A 25,157-nucleotide genomic window follows, 5' to 3' on the forward strand; every position below is an offset into this window, starting at 1 on the left:
AAGACACAACAAAAAAAGAAAATTATAGGCCAATATCCCTGATGAACAGAGATGCTAAAATACTCAACAAAATTTCAGCAAACTGGATCCAGCAATATAAAAAGATCATACACCATGATCAAATGGGATTTATTCTGGGGATGCAATGTTAGAAGAATATTCATAAACCAATAAACGTGGTACACCACATAAACAAAATGAAAGATAAGAACCACATAGTCATATCAATAGGTGCAGAAAAAGCATTTGATAAAATCCAGCACCCATTTAGGATAAAATCTCTCAGCCAAGTGGGAATAGAGGGAACATACCTCAACATAATAAAGGCCACATATGACAGACCCACAGCCAGCATCATACTCAGTGGGCAAAACCTTCAAGCATTTCCCTTGAGACTAGGCACGAGACAGGGATGTCTGCTTTCACCACTCATATTGACGTAGCCACTCTAAGTCACGGGGGTGCGCAGCTGGGCTCTGGGGCCATCACTGCCTTCGCAGCTGAAAGGAACATATCGATGGTGAACCCATCTCTTCTAATGGTGTTTAAACAGCCTGAATGTTCAAAACATTACATGAGAAAAACACACTGTGATTTTTTTTTTAACTCCATGAGTGAATGAGGGTTTGTCTTAGAGACATGGTTAGGCTAAGTGGGATCTCCCCAGCCTGGTTCCTGGCAGGCCTGAAAGACCCCCAGCTCTGTGTCCCTGTCACCATTCCTGTCATAGGCCAGAGCACAGCACTGTGGTTCCTGGGGGGGGGGGGATGTTAGAGGCAGTGGCGCTGGGAGGGAACAGAAGCTCCCGGCTGGCCCCACACAACCAGTGCAGTCACACTTTCTCCTCCAGCTCTTTGTCACAGACACGATGTAGACAACTGTGAAAGTACCTTGTGACAGAGCTGCTTTTCGTACACATACTCTTGTGTCCAGTGGCGGAGGGGCAGGGGCAGGCCCGCGCTGAGAGACCCACCTGTGTGCCGGGCGAGGGGCAGAAACTCGCATAGGGATCTGCTCTGGGACTCAGAGCGCTGCTCGGGGTTACCAGGTCAGTACTGAGACTCAGTGGGGGAAAGAACCTAACGCCAGACCCTGGGTCCAAAGGCCCAGTCTGTTTCCATACACTGCTTTCTCTTTATTTATTTATTTTACTTTTATCCTCACCCAAGGACATTTTTGCGTTTATCTTCAGATAGAGCGGGAGGGAGAGAGGGGAGAAGAGAGAGAGAAACATCGACATGAGAGAGACACATCGAGTGGTTGCCACTCACATGACCCCAACTGAGGCCGGGGAAAAACTGTAACTGAGGTACGTGCCCTTAGCAGGAACCGAACCTGGACTCTCTGGTCCGTGGGTCAACGTTCTAACCACTGAGCCAAATCGGCCAGGGCCACTGCCTTCTCTTTAGAAGAAACTATGGGAGTGTCTCCTAATTATAAGCAAACTACAAGTTCAATGAGAAAGATTGCAAAACTTAGAAAAGCACAGAGAGAAGATGTTTAAAATACACACAATTGCATGTCCCAGAAATAACTGCAGATCACATATTTTGTGGTCCTTCTGTATTCCTTTTATACTTTAAGAGACTTTAAAACAATAAAAATGGGTTTTACCACACATACACCAATGGTTTATAGCACGATGCCTATCAGAGGAGTATCCACGGGCAACATCATTGGTGCCACCCAAGAACTGGTTAGAAATACACAAATCTCCAGCCCACCACAGCTCTGCTGAAGCAGACCCATTGTCCAGCATGCCCTCCAGGTGAGGGCGTGCGCCCTCGCTCTGGCCACACTGCCACAGCCCATGTTCCCCTTGCATGTGGGCAGTCTCTGTGTCAGTATTTTTTGTGAAACACGATTTTTAGTGACTACATAACTTTCCCTCACATGGCTGTGTCCCAAAACCATAACCACTCTCCTGTGTGTCTCCTGTTCATGAGCCAAGCGTTCAGGTCTGTTATAAGGGCTACTTCGTGCTCTCCTGAGATTCCCAAGAGAACAGTTATTGGGTCAGCAAGGGTTTGGAAGGCTTTTGATACTTGCTGCCCATTTGCCAGCCCAAGAGGATGTAACTTGACCATCACGCGAACTTTTGGCGTCTTAGGCGGCAGCTGCCCACGTGGGGCAGAGCTCACACGTGGGTGAGGCAGGGGCCTTGATTGGAGCGTCAGATTTTCCACTTACTGGCTCTGTGATCTGGGACTGGTTGCTTAACTGCTTTGATTCTGTTTTTCCACCTGCAAAAAGGAGATGTACCATTTAATTCAGGGGTGGTGGTGAGCATCAGGGGAGAGAGAATATAAACCCTGGGACCTGCTGCGTTCTCATCCCTCAGAATAGAATGAGCCCAGGTCTCTGAGAAATTCCTACCCCAAGGGCCTTTGATTTTCGTGCATAAAAGATTTTCTGTAGTAGTTTATACATTGTATTAAGACAGGAATGCGCCCTGGCCGGTTTGGCTCAGCGGTTAGAGCGTCGGCCTGTGGTCCGGAGAGACCCGGGTTCAGTTCCCGCTAAAGGCACGTACCTCGGTTGCAGTTTGTCCCCGGCCCTGGTTGGTCGTGCGGGTGGCAGCCACTCGATGTGTCCCTTTCACGTCGATGTTTCTCTCTCTCTCTCTCTCTTCCTCTCTCTCCCTCCCACTCTATCTGTGCAAAAAATGGAAAAAAAAAAATGTCCTCGGGTGAGGATAAAAAAAAAAAAAAGACAGGAATGCACCTGGGTGATATTGGCTCTTTAGTTTGCTTCTCCCATGTCCCAAGGGCAAGGAAAGCATCAAAAAAGGGAATTCCTGAACAATTTTGTTAAAATGGAGCAGAGGAGTCAGAGGTACAGACTGTGCGGAGAACACGTCGGGAGGTGGCAGAGGTGAGGGAGCAGGCAGGTATGCGTGAGCCCGGGGTCGAAGCCTGGAGCGGTCCTGCCGCCCCTGCCCCTCCTGCTCCTTGGTGTACCTCTCGGTCCCTGGGGCACTCAGCAGTGGGACCCCGAGATGCACTGCAGCTCCTTGCGGTGTTTGTGTCAGTTTGAAGAGTGAGTGGTGTCTTCTGGGTCATGAGGCCCCCAGTGCTGGGCACCATCCTGGATGCCGGGCTAACGTGAACACTGACCTGGGAGGGCACGTCACAGGCCTGGAGCAGGACAGGCCACAGCGAGTGGCAGGCTCCAGCTCAGTGCAGCTGACTGAGGTGGCCTCCAGCAGGGGCCGCTGTGGGTCTTGCTGGCTTTGGCCTGCTCAAGCCCGCCCCTGGGAGAGTGCTGCTGGCTCGTGCCACTGCTTATAGGGACAGCAGCCCCCAGGCCCTTCCCTGCCCCGTCCGTAGGTCATTCTGCCACATGGGCCCCCGAACTGCCCCACAGAAGACAGGAGAGCTCACCCCATCAGTCTGTGTCTCTCCTGGGAGAAGGCTGAGTGGTTAGCAGCCGGCTCCTCCTGCCTGCTGAGAGGCAGGTCTTCAGACTCCGTCATCATCAAATGCATTGGCTATGCTTAATATTTAAATTATAAACCATTTGACTATAACTTCCATTGGATGCATTTTGGAAAACGGAAGAACAAGCTAGGCCTCGTGAGGAACCACCCTCAGAAGCCCCCTTTGCGCCTGCTGATCCTTAGTCTCAGTAATGCAGCACCACACCTGCCATGTGGAGCCTCTGTCAGCCCTCCATACAGTGCCCGCGCTGCCCACGGTCTGGGTCTCAGCCTTCAGACTTGGGACGAACTCAGGTCAGGTGGGGTGCAATGATGAGTCTATTCTTTTGAAGTGGCAGCTGCAGATAATCAGAGAGCAGGTCACCAGGGAGAGGCTGGGAACCTGGCCACGCCAGCTGGTGGTTTCCGTCAGTGGGCAGGGTCTGTGCACCTGCCGTGAGGTCTTGGGCAGAGAGTGCTGGAGACCCAGTCACTGCACAGTGATCGGGGCAGCAGGTGCCCAGGTGAAAAGAACAGTTGGAAGGCTCCAGGAAAGCAGTTCACAGAACATCTAGGCCCCAAGGTAACATGATGAGCCTTTAAGAACAAATAACAAAAAAGCTGAAGGTAAAGTGTAAATGTGCAGGGCAGAGACACATGTCCCTATAATGCCTGCACTCTATGGGTCGCAGGTGCACACACCAAGGAGGGCAGGGCAGATGTACCTGTGCTCTTGGTAGGGGAATGAGAGGGTGCACAGGGCCTGACTATGTTTGGCTCAGAATCTGGGATGTTCTCGGCATGAATCTTGCTTCCGGGCTCAGATGGGGATTCAGCCCACCTGCTCATTGTCCCTGCTGGCCGGCGTGGAGGAAAGGAGGTACATGTCCTTCTTAGGGAGCTTTGACCATGCTGTACGTCTGCTGGGAGCTCATGTGGGTACTGCCAGGCCCAGAAAAGTCGCTTGGTGGGAACAAGGGACAAGGAGCCCTGATCAGCACCCTCTGGTGTCCCAACGATCCTAAGCCACTTTGGGGGGACAAGGAAAGCCCTCTCTTCCCCCTGCAGTAAGTCCCTGAGGAGAGGCTCACTCCAGTCTCAGGACGGTGCTGGGAGGAGAGAGGAGGCCATGCCACACCTACCAGCCCTGGGCACGGAGTGGACTCACGCCTGTTGGCCCACGTCCCGGTGTGTTTAGGACCGCCTTCCTTACAGACATTATTTTATTTCCTTGAATTGTGTGAATTCTGGAACACCATAATGTTTTTCCTTGTTTCTCTGTGACACACACATATATTGAGAGAGAGGGGGGGGCAGAGAGTGGAAGCAGGGGTGGGGGTAGGAAATGAAGGGAAGGAGGAGGAGGAGGGAAGAGAATTGGAGAAAGAGAGCATTTTACTCTCAGTATCTCATGCCTGCCTGTATCTGGGGTCCACATGGCACAGTCTGTACACTTGGGTGGAGAGTAGACAGCAGAGGTCAAAGTTAAAGGCAATTCGAATTACTCCTGTTCCTGAAGATCAGCACCAAGGGGCTTATTCTTAACTGACAGCCTAGGTTGCGGGAGAGGACCCGCCCAGCTCCTGCCATGGGCCTCTGACCCCGCAGGGAGCCAGCCCCCTGCTCTAGGTGACCTCATCCCTTGAAGGGGTCTGGCTCTCAGTACATGTTTCTTTTTTGTTTTTTGTTTTTTGATCCTCACCTGAGGACATTTTTCCATTTTTTGTACAGACAGAGTGGGAGGGAGAGAGAGGAAAAGAGAGAGAGGGAAACATCGATGTGAAAGGGACACATCGAGTGGCTGCCACCTGCACGACCAACCAGGGCCGGGGACAAACTGCAACCGAGGCACATGCCCTCAGCGGGAACCGAACCCGGGTCTCTCCGGACCGCAGGCGGATGCTCTAACCGCTGAGCCAAACTGGCCAGGGCTCTCAGTGCGTTTTGACTCTAGTAGTTCAGAGGGAAGTAGAGCTGTGGCGTGATTGAAATCCATGAGCTCAGTATGAACAGACTGCGTGTCTCATACACTAGGTGGAATTCCCTGTGTGGCCACCGCCCTCGACCCAGGCGATTGCCACATGTGCACTCACTTGGGCGGCTGGGTAGGTGCTCTTGGGAAATTGATGTCGCGTCTGTGGCAGTGCATATCCTGGCCGTGTGGGGGGTGCTTGAGGACTGGGAGCAGTCTCCCCAACGCCAGCCTCATTTTCTTTTTTTGTCGCACAGGGACAGTAATTCAACACCTTTTTTTTTTAATCCTCACCCGAGGACTTTTTTACTTTTTTTTTTGTTCAGATAGAGTGGGAGGGAGAGCGAGGAAGAGAGAGAGAAACATCCACATGAAAGGGACACATTGAGTGGCTGCCACCCGCACAACCCAACCAGGGCCAGGGACAAACTGCAACCGAGGTACATGCCCTTGTGGGAACCGAACCCGGGTCTCTCTGGACCGCAGGCTAACGCTCTAACCACTGAGCCAAACCGGCCAGGGCTAATCCAACAACTTAAGGATCCCCTGTGAACACAGGCGTTTATACTGTGCGAAGCCCTGTGCATGGAAGTCATCATCGTTCCTGTTTTATAAAACAATTTTACCGATAATTATTCAACCTCATTTTCTGATTCTGCCAATTTCAAATGGGTCAGAGTAGAGTGGTGGCGGTGCGTCTTCTTTTTTGTTAATTTTTTTTTTTCCTCACCTGAGGATATTTTTCTGCTTATTATCAGATAGAGTGGAAGGGAGGGAGAGAGAGAGAAACATTGATGTGATAGAACCACATTGACTGGTTGTCTCCCACACAACCCAACCAGGACCGAGGACAAACCACAACCGAGGTACATAGCCTTGACCGGAACTGAACCCATGACTCATTGGTCCACAGGCTGACAATCTAACCGTTGAGCCAAACCAACCAGGGCAGTATGTCTTTTTATGAATAGGCTTTGCAACATGACTTCTATAGCATCTCTCCTCTGCATCTGCTGCGCTGCAGACAGAGCTGCTGGTCATGTGTGGAGCCTGGGTCGCTGCTTTGGTGGACATGCGTGAAAGGGGAGTATATTACCTCAATGAAGTCATGAGGTTAACAGTGAACGAGCCCTAGTGAACCTCCCTGTGCCCGCTCCGCTGTCCCGTGAGCTGCACGTGTGCAGCCGTCCGCACGGGCACAGCTGTCGCTCCGAGACGGAAAGTCTCCACGTTAGAGCACATGTTGGTGTGACACCCCCGGCATTCGAATGGATTTACATTCTATTTTCCCAAGAATTATGCAAATACAATTTCTAACTTAAGGCCACGAAGTTGGAAGTTCTTATGCTTGCCTGTTTTTGAAATGATGGTTTGTAAGTCTCTAATAGATTCTGTTTTACTCTAATAACCCGAACGTGTCTAAACTAATGTTTTTCAACTCTCACATGAGAACGTGCCCTCCCGGATGACGGAGAACAGGTTTCTCCCGGGAAGGCGGACGCGCACGGCAATCTGACACGAGTTCTTTGAGCGGCACTCAGGTGAACTCAGGTTCCTGTGAACACAGTTCTCGTGGGCATGCGTACATGTGTGCATTCAGCAGCTGTCTGCATTCCTGGCCACCTAACTTCCCAGTCTGCCCATCACAAGGATGCCGACTGCCCGTGAGATCAGCTGCTTCTCTTACACGAGACACTGTTATTTGCTCATGAACCTGCTGTTGGTGACTGGGTTTGCATGAATGAAGCTCTACTGCTTCTTTGCAAAGAAACATCCTAGTGAGTCGTGGCCCACTGACTTGCTCTCTCTGGCTGTCCTCACTGTCCCTGCCTGGCCCACGGCCAGAGGGAAACGTAAGGGCGAGATCAAGGCATCGAGGGCAGGGCCTCCCCTGCATCCACATTCCTTCAGTCCCCAAAACCGTTGAACTTTAGGTCTACATGGTTTTAGGGTAGGTGATGTCTAAAGGAGGACAATGGATAAGAAAAACTCAGGGTAAAGAAATGTGACATCATTTAACTAAGTCATGGACTTTGAAGGAAATCTGTCCTTGAGACAGTGGAGTATTAGGTGGCCTTGGGAACTCTGATTGGGTAGTTGATACTGTCTCACTTTTATTAGGAGGTGATTCTTTTGTCTAGCAAGTGTTATAAGTGCCTCTGGTTCATTCATTTGTTCATTCATTCCTTCAACAATTTTTATTGAGCGCCTCTGGTGTGGCAGTACTTGCTGGTCCGTGTTCCCTGTCCTTAAGCAGTTCGTTTTGCTTAGCAAGATAGGGGATGACTCACTCTCTAGTCCATGCCTAATTTTTGTTTTTTATAAGAGAAGTAATTACAGGTCATTGGGAAACATCACAACTGACCCCCCCCCCCATTAGGTTCCTTTGCTCTCCTTGTGCTCAGAGCTCTAGAGGACTCAGCATCTGAGTTCTCTAGTTTCAGCCCTTTGTTTATGACATTGCTTTCTTTTCTCCCATGTGTCGTAGTCGACCTATCCCTTTCTCCTCCCTGCCCTTTCTGACCGGTAGACAGAAGTTGTGCACACACACAGGCGTGTGCTCCAAAGAGTGGGGGTCCTCTGGCCCCTTCAAGCAGAAACGGTCGGCCATGGTGAGGTCCGGTCTCAACACCCCCACTATGGGTCAGGTGCAGTGGTCAAGTCCTCTGCTCTTAAGGAAAATAACATCTATCATGTTGCAATAAGCTGGCACAACTTCTGAACGGGGAATTCTCCCTGGAACCTCACAGGCATTGCACATTCTTTTTACCTCAGTAATGTGAAACTTATTTTTCAAAGAAGGTACAGGCAGACCCTGGTGTGACTCACTGGAGAACAATAGTTAAGTCACTGTTTACTTTCTTATTTTTGTCCAAGGAAAGGAAAGAGTGATTAAATGTGTAGGGAATGTAAGCAGCCTTACATCTATAAAGGGGAACTGGATCAAAGTCATGCAAACTTTGAGATGCTTAAAACTGGTAAGTGCTGTCAACAAAAGGTGAGGGGGTTCTCACAGTGTATTGTGGGAGGTCCTGGCCCATCCTGAAGGGCATGACTATCTTCTCTGTGGAGTGGAGTTGAAGCTGCTATCTGAAGGATGAGTAGGACTTAATAAGAAGAAAGTGGAGCATGAGGGCAGGAAGAACGTGGGGAACAGCATCTGCAAAGGCCCTGGCTGGAAGCAAACGGAATGCTGTGGGGGAGGGGAGAGCTGGCCCAGGCACATGCGTATGCGGGTTGTGCACAGGGCCTCTGGTCGAAGTCCAGATGCCTACTCATCTCGTCCAGATTTATATCTGCCCGCATATTTATGCTCTCCGTGCCTGTCCACATCTCCAGACTTCCATCTGAGATCATACCCTTCTTCCTCTAGTCTTTGTTTTAGTGTAGAATTGTTGGAGACAAATTATATCATGTCTTCTTTTCCAAAAATGTCTTTATTTCACCTTTTTTTTTCTTATAACACATTTCTTCTAGCAGCTTTATTGACATATAATTTTATACCATAAAGTTCATCTTTTTAAAGTGTATAGTCAGTAGGTTTTACTATATTTATAGAGTTGTGCAACTGTGAACATAATCTAATTTTAGAACATACTCATCTCCCTCAAAAGAAATATTATTCCACGTCCCTCCCCTGGCAGCCTGCTCCCTGACCCTAGGCAAACACTGATCCACTTTCTTTTTCTAGAGGTTTGCCTAGTCTGGACATTTCCATAGATGTTAATAATTATTATATTTTCTTAATGGATTAGCAGCTACCTCTAGCGGGATAGTATCCTTGCCGTCACTGACCCGACATTTGGTGAGGACAGAGACCCTGGAGAAGGTGGCGCAGGACCCTGCCAGGCACAGGAGACGGAGGCAGGAGTGTGGGAAAGGGAAGTGGAAAGACAGAGACGACAGGTTTTGTACCCAGTCTTCCCGAATTAGGTCGCCTCCTCAAGCCGGCCGGGAAAGGAGAGCTAGAAGTGGCTGTCGGTCTTTCCACAGCTCTCAGAGGTTAGATGGGTTGGTGTTCAAAAGTCTCCAAGCCGGGATACTCACACCATGGCCCGGGGTTATTGTAAATGTATGTCTTTCTCTCAGCAGGTATATTTGAATCTTCTGCCCCACACGGCTGCTTCCCTGTGATATGCTGTGTCTGGCAGAGTCTCCTTTGACTGCGGATGTGCACATGTCCTTCTCTGTGGCGTTGCATCCTTGTGTGGGGGACGTTTGGGCCACACGCTAGGGCACGAGGCCTCTGCCCTGCTCTCCGGGGTTGGATGTGCCCTGCAGTGTTTGTTAGCTCTGCTGCAACCTCTCCATCCACTTTTCTTTTGTGTTCTGGGGAAGAGTTTGGCCTCAGGAGCTTAGTGACACACCTTCTGTAAGGACAGAATGGCAGGCTGTTGGGCTGTATGTTCACATTCAGTACCGTCAAGGGCACAGGCAGGAGACACAGACACTGATCAGCAGGCAGCTCGGGGCTGTGGGGGTCTGGGCACTCTGAGGGCCGTCGTAAGCACAGGCGTTCCTGGAGGTGGGCCCGGCGTGGGAGTAGTAAAGAAGCTGGTTAGAGGCAGGTTATGTCTTCAAGGAGTTTGAAGAGAACAAAAGAGCAGTTGCCAAAACACATGCCAGAAATGGTCTTCAGTCCTAAAGGATGTGATTTAGCTATTTTTCCATTTTCAGGAAGGCAGCATCTGCCTTTCCCACCCACCCCCCACCCCAATACACACATCACTGTGCAGGCTCAAACCCATGCATTACCTGGGGTCTGAATGATTGTACAGGTAGGGTCTGTCGTTAGGTGCATGTATGTTAATATTCAAAGAATGGGCATTAAGCTCATCACCACTTTCCAAGTTCAAGGACACGTGTGTTATGTGGCATATCTGTTTGTTCATCATTCTGCAAATGTCTCTTAGGCACCTTTTGTGGCCAGACACTGAGCCCCATGCACTGATGGACAAGAGCCCTTGCCCCAGAGTGCTCCTAGGAAGAAGAGCTGATCCTCAGACTCTGAAGGCTCTCTCAGTGTTACCTCATTTTAAGAAACATTGAAAAGTAAGACTTCAGTGATTAAATGATGGTTTCAAGTTAGGTGTCTGCAGTTGGCGCTAGGATCTTCAGTTGGGTTGGCACACAGACATTTCTATTTAGATTCATTTTGATTTGCTTTTAAAAAAACCCATCTACATGTATGGACCTGTAATCGTTTGCTGTTAATCTTCTTTAAAGTTACTTAGTTTTAATTTTCATCACCCACCTTTGGAATCTTAGGTGCAGCCATACCGGCTGGAATCAGCTTTCTCTAGGGCGTGGTGACTCCATATCCAGCAGCCATAGGCACTGGAAAATGCATAAGAGAAGCACACCCAGCCCTGGCCAGTTTGGCTCAGCGGTTAGAGCATCAGCCTGCGGTCCAGAGAGACCCGGGTTCGGTTCCCATTAAGGGCATGTACCTCGGTTGCAGTTTGTCCCCAGCCCTGGTCGGTCGTGCAGGTGGCAGCCACTCGATGTGTCCCTTTCACATCGATGTTTCTCTCTTTCACGGGCTCTCTCTCTCTCTCTTTTTCTCTCTTTCTCTCTCTCCCTCCCACTCTGAACAAAAATTGAAAAAATGTCCTCTGGTGAGGATAAAAAAAAATTATAGAGAGAAGCACACACAGGTTGAACTGCCATCACTTTTGTGCAATTTTACCTGCTTTTCACCTTTTTTTTTTTTTTAATCCTCACAGGAGGATATTTTTCCATTCATCCTCAGACAGAGTGGGGTGGGGAGAGAGTGAGAGAAACATCGATGTGAGAGAGATACATCAACTGGCTGCCTCCCACACGATCCTGACCAGGGCCAGGGACAAACCAAAACCAAGGTACATGCCCTTGACTGGAATCGAACCTGCAACTCTTTGGTCTGCGGGGCAACACTCTACCTGCTGAGCCAACCTGGCCAGGGCTGTTTTTCACCTTTTTAAAGTTGTGTTGCTCCCATAAAGAAAATACAGGTGTTTTTTTACCCCCAATTTCTGCATAGACTGAAAAGGGTCACACTAAGGATTATTTACTTTTTACAAGTCAGGTATCCTTATATCCTGGAGGACTTTCTCAGTCTTAAGTTGGGTTGTAAATCTAGATTCATTTCTAGAACCCAACGGATGACTGTTTTTTGTTGTTGTTGTTTGTACCTATGGTGATCATCTCCAGAAGCCCCTGGAGTTTGTCACCTGTCTTTTAGAGTGTTGTGCTCAGTACTGTGCTCTGGGCACTGTCCTTGGTGCTGATAAGGGCTCGTGGATGTGACAGGCATAAAGCTCGCCCCACCAAACACACGGCCTGCGAAGGGAGGGTGATGTTAGGCAGCCTGGGTGAGCGTTACAGAGAAAGTTTCTGGGCTGAGAAAGAATGCCGCAGGGATGTGACCACGGCCTGCAGGATGGTGTGGAATTAGCCAGTCAGCAGGGTGGACACCCAGCCTTTCATGCATAATTACATGCTCAGAGGCATGTAATCGGGCTTTTTGCATTGTGTAGAAAAACATAGATTGAAACCTTTAAAGTACTATAGGAAAATCTATTCTCGTTTCTCACATGAATGAACTTTTGTAGAATTTTTCAATATAAGCTGCAGCTAATGCTGGCGTTCTGCATAAGCTTGGAAGAAGCCTGTGGTGACAGTGAGGGTTCAGGGAGAGGGCGAGGGACAGCTCCCCCGGAGCCTTCTTTGGAGGGAAGTTCCTCCCAGATTCTGTAGGCGCCCAGATACACACTGATGGGTGCATGAACTGTGCAGGGCGCTGGGGGCGCAGCACCCTTTGAGTTAATTAGAACCCCTGAAGAGGCACCGCAGGTCCAGATTTAAAGACTGTTTTCTGTACTTGAACTTGAGCGGTCAGAACAACAGCGGTGGGAGGCTGGGGGGCAGCAGCTGGTGCAGGGGATGTGGGGCGGCCTGATTTGAACCTCGAGTTCCAGTGAGAAGCAAAGGGATGCTGGGAGACAGTGGGCATTTGCCACGTGGCCTTTGTGACTGTGATTTTTCTTGAAAGGTACGCGGGGTGGGGGAACGTGTGTTTGGAAGGGCAGGTTATTGGGCCCACAGAGAAGTCATCTCGCTGTAACAGCAGCGGAGGGTTTCCACTTGGAGTGTCCGAGTGAAGGGGACAGTCCTCCATGTGCACACCCCACAGTCTCAGAGGGCTGACCGCCCCCAGGGCCTGGAATGTTTTCACTCATTGCTCTGTGGTAGTTTGCCTCGCGGCCATCAGACTATGGGGCCTGGGGCAGCTTGGGCTCATCTGCGAATCCAGGTATTTTGATCTTTGCTTGATCGTGGTGGCTCTAAGTGATCCATTTGCACAGGACACCGTTTTCATGAGACAGTGGACACTCATCGGCTGCCAGGTGTGCCCGCTGTGTGTTCCTGTCTGTGCAGGTATGTGAGCACGTGGTGAACAAGCTGCAGAAACCACCCACTGTTCTCAGGAGCGCCTGTCTGTGCTGTGCTGTCCGTCCCAGGTAGTTAAAGGGTTATCCCAATTTTGTAGATGAGGAAACTGAGGCTCAACAATGGTAACTGGTGGGCTGAGGACTTAACCCCAGAGCAACCTGACCTCCGAGTCTTGGTCTCTTTCCCCTGCACCCAGGTGCACTCTTGTTAGCGTGAAGATGTTTTGAACATAAAACTTGAGCAGGTTTTAAAACCTCCCACGCGAGGTGAGTCCGTTTGTCATCCCTTTGTCTGTGGAGTGGCTTTGCCTCCGTGTGGGACGCTACCAGCCCAGGCATTGGCCATGCTCTCTGCATCTGCCCAGCAGGATGTGCTTACAGCCGGCCTCCACCGGCCCCCCCACTCCTCGGCCCCCTGCCGGTGAGGCTTTATCCCCAGCCCAGGGGGAGCAAGAGCAAGCTTCTGGCTTTACTCCACCCCGTGGGTGGGGCACCCTTCACACCCACCCACAGGGCTGGCACACACGCGCTCATGTACCTCCACGTTCTCAGCACTTCCCACCAAGGGACGTTTCATTAAAACGGCCAAAGATGACTGGACATTTTGAAGGTAACGCCATGGTTTCTCAGGAGTGTTGGGTGACATACCATGGCAGCTGCAAACCCCTTTCCTCAGACCCAGATGCCCTTTCAGACCCGGGGATGGTCTCCTGGGATTGTCAGCCTTTGGGCCCTGGCCTGACCCTGGATGGGCTGCTGGGCAGACAGAGCCATTTCAGTGGGAGATGCGTGTCCTTTGGATGTCCCAGCTTGTCTTAGGCTCCTCTGGGACAGCTCAGGACTGTCCCTTCACTGGGTCAGCACCTGCCAGAGGCAGGGACCACATCACTCTCATCCATCACTGTATCCCAGGCCTTGAAGGTGCCTGCCCATGCTGGGTGTGCATCAGCATGGTCCATGTACCAACCTATGTCCAACATGAGGATGTAGGGTAGTGTCGCCGCTTCACTGCTTTGGGCCAGTTAGTAAACCTGCCTGCTGTAATAAATGGTCTCAATTCCAAAATGGGAAAACTAAAAGTTCTTGGGAATTCCGTGAGATACTTCAGGGGGTATGTACATGCTGGGAAAGTCCTTGCAGTTGTGATTAACTTCGAAGTCAAGCATTGGAAAGCTGGCACTCGTACCTTTTAGCTCAGAGGCATCTCTAGAGGATGGTACCCAGGGTCACAGCTGCTGACTCTTAACCGGTCCTGACCATTTTTACTCTCCGGCCTGCTCCTTATAGTCTCTTGCCTCTCCCTTCTCCCCACAATGTCATTGAGCAGCAGGGTACTGTGGGATCAGGGGTTTTTGATGGGATTGCATTGGATCTAGAATGCTGTGGGTAGTATGGGCATCATAGCAATATTACATCTTTCAATCCATGAACATGAGATGTCTTTCTTTTTTTGAAATATCTTTCTTTATTGATTTTAGAGACAGAGGAAGTGAGAGGGAGAGAGAGACAGAAACATAGATGAGAGAGAACATTGATTGGCCACTTCCTGCATGCCCCCCACTGGGGATTGGGCCCACAACCTGGGCACGTGCCCTGACCAGGAATCGAACTGGCGACCTCTTGGTGCAGGGGTCGACGCTCAACCACTGAGCCACACTGGCCGGGCTACATGAGATGTCTTTCTATTCCTTTGTCTTTTTTTCAGCAACATTTTATAGTTTCAGTGTACAAGTCTTTCCTTCATTAAGTTTATTCCTAAGTATTTTATTTTTTGATGCCATTATAAGTGGAATTGTCTTCTGAAGTACCTTTTCAGATTGTTCATTAGTATCTAGAAGCACAACTGATTTTTGTGTGTTCATTTTTGTGTCCTGCAACTTTGCTGAATTCACTCGTTTGTCCCAGCACTTTTTGTGATGAGGGGATCTTTAGGATTTTCTTTGTATAAGATCATGTCATCTGCCAATGGAGGTAATTTCACTTCTTCCTTTTAACGTGTATGCCTTTTATTTCTTGTTCTTGACTGAGTGCTGACTAGGACCTCAGTACTGTGTTGACTAAGGTGCTGAGGGCGTGCGCCCTGGGCAGTTCCTGATCTCAGAGAAGCTCTGGGTTTTCCACTGTTGAGAGATAACGGCTGTGGGCTTTTAGTATGCGGCCTTTGTTGTGTTGAGGAAGTTTTCTTCTATTCCCAGTTGTTGTTTTTATCATGAAAGGGTGTTGAATTTTGTCAAATGGTTTTCTGCATCACCTGGGGTGATTATGTGGGGGTTTCCTCCTTTGTTCTGTTGACCAGACATTTTTATGAGGCTGAGTTGTATGAAAACTGAGAAGTGAAGCTGATGAGCCTCTGTTCACCTTTGGAGGAGTTAGCTGATGGTGGTGGATATTTCGACATTAGTATTAAAGGAGACTTAAATGTGAGACCCAACTCGGGCACTGACCTGGGACTCCTTTCCCCGGTTAAATCTTTTTTTTGTATTCCTCCCATCATTTCCTTGAACGTGTGGTGCACAAGTGGTAAATGTTAATTATTTAAACATCTGAGCTCCCCTTTTAAGTGTGAGGATTCATATTAACTTCCAATAAGAAATCACTTTCCAAATATGTGGTGAGTTAGTATGTGCTCATTTAACAGTCAGCGGTGGGAAGTGGGGACACAGTTAGCTCAGGAGTCTGTTGACCAGTAACCATTCATGTGCTTTCCATACAGAGTCAGAGGCGTTTTATTTAGGAAGACATCAGGTGCGTGTGGATGTCGTAATAATCATACCTGCGATGTTTTGCTTCGAAAGGACCTAGTGGAGGAGGAGCAAGAAAGGGTGGGGATGAATCTGCAGTGACCATATGTTCAGTTCATTATATATTATTTCTACTTTATCTGTTTGAAATTTTTCTTGCAAAGTTCAAAAGAGAAACTCAATGTAAAGCAGTGATGGTGTGGCTTTATATCAAAATATTATGTAGCCATTACATTAACACTTAGGAAAAATTAGCAAGAAAATCAGGAAGTCAGTCTCCCTAGTGTGGTGTGTGTGTAGAAAAAAATGTGGTAAGAAGTACATTAACACGTTAACTGTAGTACCCTTGGTAGGTAGGACTACGGGTGGTTTTTATTCTCTGTATCTTCCAAGCTTTCTACAGTGAACAAGAGAAAACCATAGTTTCTGACAATGGTTTTTTGTTTTTTGGTTTTTTTTAGAGAAAGGAAGCAAATCTGCATTGTGTAAATTGGCAAAAAATATATTTTTTTTATTTTTCACTTTCAGTTTACATTCAACACAATTCGTATTAGCTTCAGAGGTACAGCAAAGTGTCCAGAAAATCACATGCTCTGCAGAGTGGCCCCCGCTGCCTCAGGCTCCCGCCTGGCCCAGACCTTCTGTCTCGGCATTGTTGACCATGCTCCCCGAGCCACAAGCCACGTCTCTGTGGCTCTTCTGCCACTAGGTTGCTGAAACACTTGTCCCAGTTGCCTGGTTTGATGGAATTGCTCTGGTCCGTGAGTGGACAGATGCCTGTGTAGGCGCTAATCTTGAGGGCACGTTTGGGGCGGTGCCGCCCTGCCCTCTGCGTGGAGCCTGCTGGTTGTGGGCAGGGGAGCTCGTAGACAGAAAGCAATCACCACCGCCGTTTTACTCACTGCCAACTTCTGTTCAGCATGTTCCTTTAACGTGAATTTCCATCTTATCTTAGGGAGCTGACATGATTTCCACAAGGGTGATGGACTTCAAGCTTCGGGAGGCCGCCGAGGGCCTTGGGGAGGACAGCACAGGTAAGGGCCTTGCTTCCCTGCTCTGGCAAGGGTCCTCCCTGGGTGTGGCACGGGGAGAGGGGCTGGCAGAACCAGGGCTTCGGGGTTCTCTGCACTGAGTGGGGTTCAGTTCACAGCATGCTCAGACACCCCTAGGTCCTTCATACGGCGACTGGAGAGCAATTCAGGGGGGTCCTCCTTTGCTTCTCTGTCAAACGTGGATGGTGGTTAGAGTAATTGTTCTCATTCCTGTCCCACGTTTGGTTGACTTGAGAGGCTCAATGGAATTATTCATCATCCACGACCATCTGAAGGGACCGGGAGGAGGCTGACTGGTGAGGCAGCCTGACTGTCCAGAAGAATAGCAGTAACAAGGGAGAGTCTTTGAGTCCTCGTCTGTAGCTTTTCTTCTTCTGGAGACCTTACTACATCCTCTACTGAGCTACATTCCCGGCCCATGAACCATCATCTCATAACATGTCCTAAAAGTTACCCAATTATGTGATTGGTTTACTGATACTTGTATATTGCTGTGTATGTCTTGATAGAGTTATAAAATTGATGCTAAAAAACATTTATCTCCCTACAGTATATCTTTTCCAAAGATTAGCCATTTATACTCACCTTATTTTGCTAACAAAGGCCAAATTATTACAGAAAATAATATTTTCAGTACTATGACAAGCATGTAGTCAGTGATAACCAGTCATATAAGGCAGCAAGTCACCATGAATGAGAACCAGCATGTTATGGGTTGAATTGTGTGCCTCCAAAATTTATATATTGAAGTCCTAACCCCCAGGACCTCAGAATGTGGCCCTGTTTGGACATTGGGTCTTTGCAGATGTAGCTAGTTAAGGTGAAGTCATACTGGAGGATGGTGGGCCCCTAATCCAGTGTGACTGATGTCCTTATAGAAGCGGGAAACCGGGACATAGACATACACACAGGGAGAACACCACGTGAAGATGAAGTCAGAGATCAGGGTGATGGCATCTATGAGCCAGAGAATGTCAAAGATTGTCAGCAAACCACCAAAGTTAGGGGAGAGACATGGAATCGATATCACTGTCATAACCCTTTCAAGGAACTAACCATGCCAAAGACAGCTTGATTTCAGACTTTCAGCCTCCAGAACTGTGAGACAGTAACAGTTCTGCTGTTTAAGTCCCAGTCCGTGGTAACCCTAGCAAACTACCACACAGTGGAAAGAAGAGAGGCAGACACAATGGCATCGAATATCAGAATGACCAAATATGTGCTATAAAATCACACATACTTTGTTTGAAGATAATAAATAAAAGTTTGAAACTATCTGGAAGGAACAGGGAACTATAAAAAACATAAAGCATGAGAAAGAAAGAAAAGGGATCCAGATGGAAAGAAGAAGTAAAACTATCTCTAATTGCAGATGATATGATTATAGAAAATATCAAAAATGTACCTAGAACTCTTAAGCAAGTTTAGCAAATTGGCACTATACAAGATCAATATAAAAATTCAGTTATATTTTTATATACTAGCAATGAACAATTGAAATTTTAAAAAGTGCCATTTACACCGCCATCCACAAACCACCAAACAACAAGTGTTGGCGAGGGTGTGGAGAAAACGGGGCTCTAGTGCACTGCTGGTGGGAATGCAGACTGGTGCGGCCACAATGGAAAACACTATGGTGTTTCCTTAAAAAATTAAAAATTGAACTGCCATTTGACCCAGGGATCCCACTTCCAGGAATATACCCTAAGAAGCCTGAAACACCAATCAGAAAGAATATATGTACCCCATGTTTGTAGCAGCACTATTTACAATAGCTAAGATCTGGAAACAGCCCAAGTATCCATCAGTAGACGAATGGATAAAAAAGCTGTGGTACATATATATAGTGGAGTACTATGCAGCTATAAGAAAGAAAGATCTCTTATCCTTGAGACAACATGGAAGGACCTGGGAAGTATTATCCTAAGTGAAACAAGCCAAACAGAGAAAGACAAGTATCATATGATCTCATTTATTTGTGGAATATAATGAACATAACAGTCTGAAGAATGGGGTTGTCCCAGAGACACAGAAGTAGGGTACAGACTGACAATCCCCAGAAGAGGGGGTGGTGGGGGAGAGATAAACCACAGAAGTTATATGCATGTATGCATGAACAATGGACATGGACAACAAAGCTGGGGACAAGGCGGGGAGGGGGAATCAGGGGGGGGGGGAGGAGAAACATCTGTAACAAAAATAAATTAATTTAAACAAAAAAGAAAGAACTAAGAGAATCAATATAAAAAGTGCCATTTACAGTAGTACCCATAAAAGGAATATGTAGGTATATATCTAACAAAATATGTGTAGGATCTAGATATTAAAAAATAGAAAATATTATTTGAATAAATCAGCAAAGACCTACATGGAGAGATGGACTGTGTGTTATGGACTGAATGTTTGTGTCCATCTAAAGTTCATAGGTTAAAATTCTAACCCTAACCCCCAGTGTGGCGGTATTTGGAGATGGGGCTTGGGAGGTAATTACGTCTGGAGGGTAGAGCCCTCGTGAATGGAATTACTGTCCTTGCAAGGCGAGGCCAGAGAGTTAAACAGTGAGAAGTGGACAGTCTGCAACCCGTGAGAGAGTCTCAGCAGAACCCCAACACGCTGGTAGACTTGTGTTTTTATTAACACATCAGTAATTACAGTGAGTGTAAGTAGACTAATTACATTAATTGTTCCACTTAGAAGCTAGAGATTATCAGATTGGATTTCTAAACTAATTCTCTTAAACAGAAACGTCGAAGGTACTGTAAAAGAATAGAAAAACATGTACCTTGCAAACACTGGGGAGAAGGAAGCTGGTGTAGTTGTGTTAATAGAAGTCAAAATAAAATTTAAGGCAAAAGCATTACAAAATTAAAGAGGGCATTTTACAAAAGGTTCAGTTCTGGAGCAAGATAATAATTTTACCTTTCTATGCACTAACATAATATCAGAAGTTATAGAGTAAAAATTAACAGTTAAAGTAAATAAAATCTATAATCAGAGCGGGTTATTTTTAGTACACCTGTGTCAGTAATTTATAGGACAAATGTATTAAAAATTAAAGATATAAAGCATTTAGATAACACAATTAAAAAGGCTTTGTCCTGCCCTGACCGGTGTTGTTCAGTGGTTAGAGCATCAGCCCACTCACTGAAGGGTTGAGGGTTTAATTCCTGGTCAAGGGCATGTACCTGGGTTGTAGGTTCCATCCCTGGCTAGGCATGTGTGGGAGGCAGTCAATTGATGTGTCTCTTTCACATTGACATTTCTCTGTCTCTTTCTCCTCCCTAACCCCACTCTCTCTAAAAATCAATGGTAAAAATATCCTTGGGTGATGATAAACACACACACACAAAGGCTTTGTCCTATTTGACACATATAAAACATTGAAAATATACATTATTTTTCAAGCACACTAGGAACATTTACAAATTCATGCAAGTCTCAGCAAATCCGAACAGATTCAGACCATACAGAGTATATTCTCTTACCACAATACAGTTAAACTGGAAATCAATAACAGAAAGATAATAAAATTCTCAAGTGCTTAGAATTGCCTAAAATTAATAAATTAAATTGCCTAAAAATTAACAAGCTAAGTATCCATCTTATGAAGTTTAAAAAGTTAGCAAAGTAAACCTGAAGAAAGTAGGAGGAAGGAAAAAATAAAAGATAGGAACAGAAATTAACACAAAAAAATAAACATTCAGTAAAGAGAATTAACAAAGCCATTTGTTTTTTATGGCAAATAAAATCAACAAACCTCTGATACAATTGATCAAGGAAAAAGAAGAGGCACAAATAATATCAGGGCTGAAAAAAACTTTATTACAGACAGTGTGGATGCTAAAACAGTAAGAGGATGTTATTGATAACTATGCTAATCAACTTGAAAATGTGGAGAAAGTAGACAAATTCCTAGGAAGATATAACTTCATAAAACAGCTTCAAGAAGTAGAAAACCTGAATAGTCTATGTCACCATTAAAGAAATTGAATTAAAAAGTCTAACAGGGCCCTGGCCGGTTTGGCTCAGCAGTTAGAGCGTCGGCCTGCGGTCCCAAGAGACCCGGGTTCGGTTCCCGCTAAGGGCACGTACCTCAGTTGCAGTTTGTCCCCGGCCCTGGTTGGGTCGTGAGGGTGGCAGCCACTCGATGTGTCCCTTTCACGTTGATGTTTCTCTCTCTTTCCCTCCCATTCTATCTGAACAAAAAAAATGGAAGGATGTCCTCAGGTGAGGATAATAAATAAATAAATAAATAAATTTTTAAAAAATTAAAAGCCTAGCAGGGGGATGGATACGTGTGGCACAAACAGGCCCCTCGTGGATGGCCGGCAAACTGTTGCAAGTCAAGGAAAGTGTTCAGCGGAGTCTGGGTCTGTGTGGCCACTCTCCCTGCCCCTAACCAGAAGCAGCATCTCTGACTGTGGAGCACAGGGAGGCTCATGTCTGCTCGGACCTGCAGGGATTCATACCTTTTGTCAGCTAGGCAAAGGCCAGGTGGTGACCTGGCAAATGCAAAAAATTCTTAAGAGTCTTCCCAAATAATAGACTCTCTTTGAGGACCACCAATGAACAGCATGATTATTTTGTGGTTGTAAAAGGAAAGAAACTTCCATTAGACGGTAAGAAGTCTTGGCTATAGAACTAAATTCTCTTTGGGCAGGGATTTGCTCCACCTGAGGTACTATACAAACTCCTACTAGGGTAATGTGAAATAATTCTCCACATGAGGGCGAGATCACCTACACCTCCCAAAAGGGCCTTAATATAACAATTCTGTTTATTTTGTAAGGAACTCAGCTTCCAGAGTTATTTACTTATAAAACTAAGAAATTGCCCTGGCCTGTTTGGCTCAGTGGTTAGAGCGTTGGCCGGCAGACCAGTGAGTGGCAGGTTCTAGTCTAGTAACAGGTACGTACCTCGGTTGCGGTTAGTCCCTGGCCCTGGCTGGGGTCGTGCGGGAGGCAGCCACTCGATGTGTCCCTTTCATGTCGATGTTTCTCTCTCTCTCTCTCTCCCTCCCACTCTATCTGAACAAAAATGGAAAAATGTCCTCGGGTGAGGATAAAAAAAACACTAAGAAATCATTTTAGCAGATTTCCAGGATGTAGGCAGCATCCTGGTTATCCGCAGTGTTGCGTCCTTGTACTGTTAGTTCTCTTAAGAGATCAGGAGAGCAAGAAGCTCTGCTCAGCTGCTAATGTGCAGTCACAGGGTCCCCGATGTGATGGAGTTTGTGGGCGAGAATGCAGGAGACATCTCGTCTGCAAGGGCTGTGAATTCCGGCAGCCCCGGAGCAGGGCAGAGTCGGCTCAGCACCGCCACCGTCATGCGAAGGTCTTTCTCAGGGGAAGTCCGGGCCAGCAGGGCTGTGGGTGCCCCGGCCAGCACCTCAGCCCGGGACGCTGGCCCTCGTCTGACGGCCCGTGGTGCTCATGTCCACGCTCAGTGAAGCACTGGGCTTATTCTGGAAAACAGCTTGGGTTCTGACATGGTCTTTAGCTCATCGGGACTTTTTGCTTTTGACTTTGTACATTTCAGAGATTAAGACTTGATTTTAAGTGAGAGGAAAGTTGCTCGTGCTTTGATCCTGTGATCGTGCTCCAGAGCTTTCTTGGCTGTTTTATTAAATGTTCAAAATAAATAGAGATCAAGACCTGTTTCCAGGTGTGCAGACACGGGTGCTGTGTACCTCGCGCACTTCTGTGTGGTGAACGGACTTCTCAGGAGTGGTCCTTCGATGTGGACAGAAACCTTGCCCCCCCCCCCCCCCCCCCGCGGGTCTCACAGGCTGGGTAAGCACTCACATGCGTTCCTTCCACACAGGAAAGAAAAAGTCCAAATTCCGAACCTTTAAGAAGTTCTTTGGGAAGAAGAAGAGAAAGGAATCCCCTTCCTCCACAGGAGGCAGCACCTGGAAACAAAGTCAGAAGAGTGAGGTGATGGCCATCGAGGCAGGGCCAGTGGGCTATGACTCGGAGGATGAGCTCCAGTAAGTGGCATTTCACAGCCTTCGGAGGGGGCGTGGGAAATGCGCGGTGTCGCTGTCATGGTGACCTGCTGGTTTCTGAGCCTGCTTCTCCCTAGGGAGTTCCACGGCCGACGCCCCCGCAGACGGGGTGCTTTGGGTCTCTTCATACATGGAGAAAGTTGGGGGGGTCATATAGGTACCTGCTGTGTGCCAGGTGCTGCGTATATTAAAATTATACAATTACTGGGGAACAGGAGTAGGATATGCCATTTCATAAATGAGCAAACCAAGCTTTAGGGAAGTTTTGGAGAACATGCCCAAGATGCTACAGCTGGCAGTGCGAGATTGGGATAGGAGCCGATTTAATTTGACCTAGAATTCTTCTGAGGCTCTGGATACTACACTAGGAAATACATCTCTTGAAGCTTGAACTCCGAGTAATCTAATAAAGTTTTGAGAGAGACAGACGAGAGAGCAGGCAGGGGAAGGCTCTTTGCTGTTCTCTTAGAAAACTCATCCGGTAGTGTTCTTAGGAAGATCAGGCCCCATAGGAGGAACATTTGGGGACGTCTGCTTATTTTCATAACTTGTATTTCACAGAAATACAGTTAGAATACATATGCTCAGTTATTCCAGCAGTTATATCTGTGAGTAAAGAGAAAAAAAAATTGTTATCACACCAACTTTTATGTTTTCTTTTAAATAACATGGACCCTTAATTGAGCATTAAACTCTTCAGAGGCGCCCTGGCCGGTTTGGCTCAGCGGTTGGAGCGTCGGCCTGCGGACCAGAGAGTCTCAGGTTCGGTTCCCGCTAGGGGCACATACCAAAAAACAAAACAAAACAAAACAAAAAAAACTCTTCAGAGGCATAGTGACCCTTGGGCTCAGGGACAGACCGCACTGAGATGGGGTCACTGTGGGCACCCCAGTGATGGTTCCTGCCCTCACCTTCCACCTGTCTCCTCACCGGTTTTAACAGAGTAGAATTACACTGACCACTTGGTGGCACCAAATGACTGAAGAGGAAAGATTCATGGTTTTTTGTTTGTTTTGTTTTTTTCAGGTTTTCTTGGTTTGTTTTTTTTCCGGAGGTAGCAGTGAGCATGTTTCCCAAGACTGAACACAGATGTCTTAGGCAGTGTGCTCCAGACTCAGGGGAAAGCAGTATCCCCTGATACTAATACTAGTATTAGTATTAGTATTAGTATTAACATTGCTAATTATTAAATGTCTTCACTGGGCCAGCCCCAGGGAGACTGTGACGCTCCCCCCCCCCCCCCCCCGAACAGCAACACACAGTCCTGGTGTTGGGCGGATGGGCCTGGGAGCGGCCCCTCCAACCACAGGACAAGAGCAGAGCAGGAGGGGCGAGCTGGGGTGAAGTGGCCTGTCCACTTTCCCATCCCGCTACCACCAGAGCCCGTGGGAAGGTGGGGACGGTGTCCTTGTCATCTTTATATCCCCAGCACCTAGCGGGGGCCTCGCTTGGCGGCAGCAGGTTGCTGCTAGGAAAGGAAGCCTGGTGGTGGAGTGGGACGGGGCTCTGGAAGTGCAGACGGTGTTTTCAGAGAGCGTGGACAGGTGAGACCCTAAAGGCCCTCTGTGGCAGTGCAAGAGTCTGTGTCTTCTGGGCTCTGCAGCAGCTTCTCGGCCATCACCGTGGCCAGAAGACTTCCATCAGCCAGGGCACATTATGCTGGCTAGGCCCGTGGGACCCTGAGGGCTTGAAAAGTTGATGCCCATTTATCGTGTGTGGTTTTGCCTCTTAAGTTTCTTAATCTGTAACAACCCCCTTTTGTTTCATGTCATCGATTAGCTGTAAGAGGAGGGTCCGTTGCTCTGCAGAATATCCCACATTCTGGCTTTGCTTTCTCTTGGCTGAACTCATTCCTGGATACTTGCTGTCACTTCGTATCACGGGGCACATGCTTTCTGGTTGTCCGACTTCTAGGGACCCTAAGACTGAGCAGTGGGTTCAGGGGTCTCAGTGTGATCCCTCCACTCATCTTCACGTAATGGTTTCAACACCTCCTGGTGTCATTGCCTAGATCGGTGGTTCTCCACCTTCCTGATGCCACGGCCCTTTAACACAGTTCCTCATGTTGTGGTGACCCCAACCATAAAGTTATTTTCGTTGCTACTTAACTGTAATTTTGCTACTGTTATGAATCGCCATCAGAAATATGTGTTTTCCGATGGTCTTAGGCGACCCCTGTGAAAGGGTCGTTCGATCCCCAAAGGCGTCGCGGCCCACAGGTTGAGAACCCCTGGCCTGGATCCCTCATCTCATTGCAGAATGGTGGGTTTCCTAATTGTGTCGTTTACTTTGAGTGTGCCTGCTGGAATCTTCGGTGAAGAGGACCTTTCCTTCATCAGCTCCTTGGTGGCTCTCAAATAGGGTTGTACAGGAAGGGCATGGTAATGCTTCGATAATGATCCTCTTATTGATCGACCTTCAGAGTGATGACCTGGCACCCTAGCAACTTCCGGTAGTGACCAGTGAATTTTGTTTTTCTAGAATGTTATTATTAAGACATGGGTCTTTATGCACTCGGCAGCTTTAGCCCATGG

General features: G+C 47.7%; 1 protein-coding gene across 1 annotated transcript in view; it reads left to right on the forward strand.

Moving 5' to 3' along the window:
• Positions 1–16,528: 16,528 nt before the first annotated feature.
• The window catches only part of CRACDL (CRACD like), a 43,855-nt gene continuing 35,226 nt past the window's right edge, over positions 16,529–25,157 (forward strand). Inside the window, exons 1-2 of the mRNA XM_036263214.1 lie at positions 16,529–16,598; positions 22,440–22,605. Of these exons, the coding sequence (XP_036119107.1) occupies positions 16,529–16,598; positions 22,440–22,605 (236 nt within the window). The remainder of the gene's footprint in view (positions 16,599–22,439; positions 22,606–25,157) is intronic.

Source organism: Molossus molossus, unplaced genomic scaffold, assembly GCF_014108415.1.
Source record: "Molossus molossus isolate mMolMol1 unplaced genomic scaffold, mMolMol1.p scaffold_m16_p_15, whole genome shotgun sequence".
Lineage (NCBI taxonomy): Eukaryota > Metazoa > Chordata > Mammalia > Chiroptera > Molossidae > Molossus > Molossus molossus.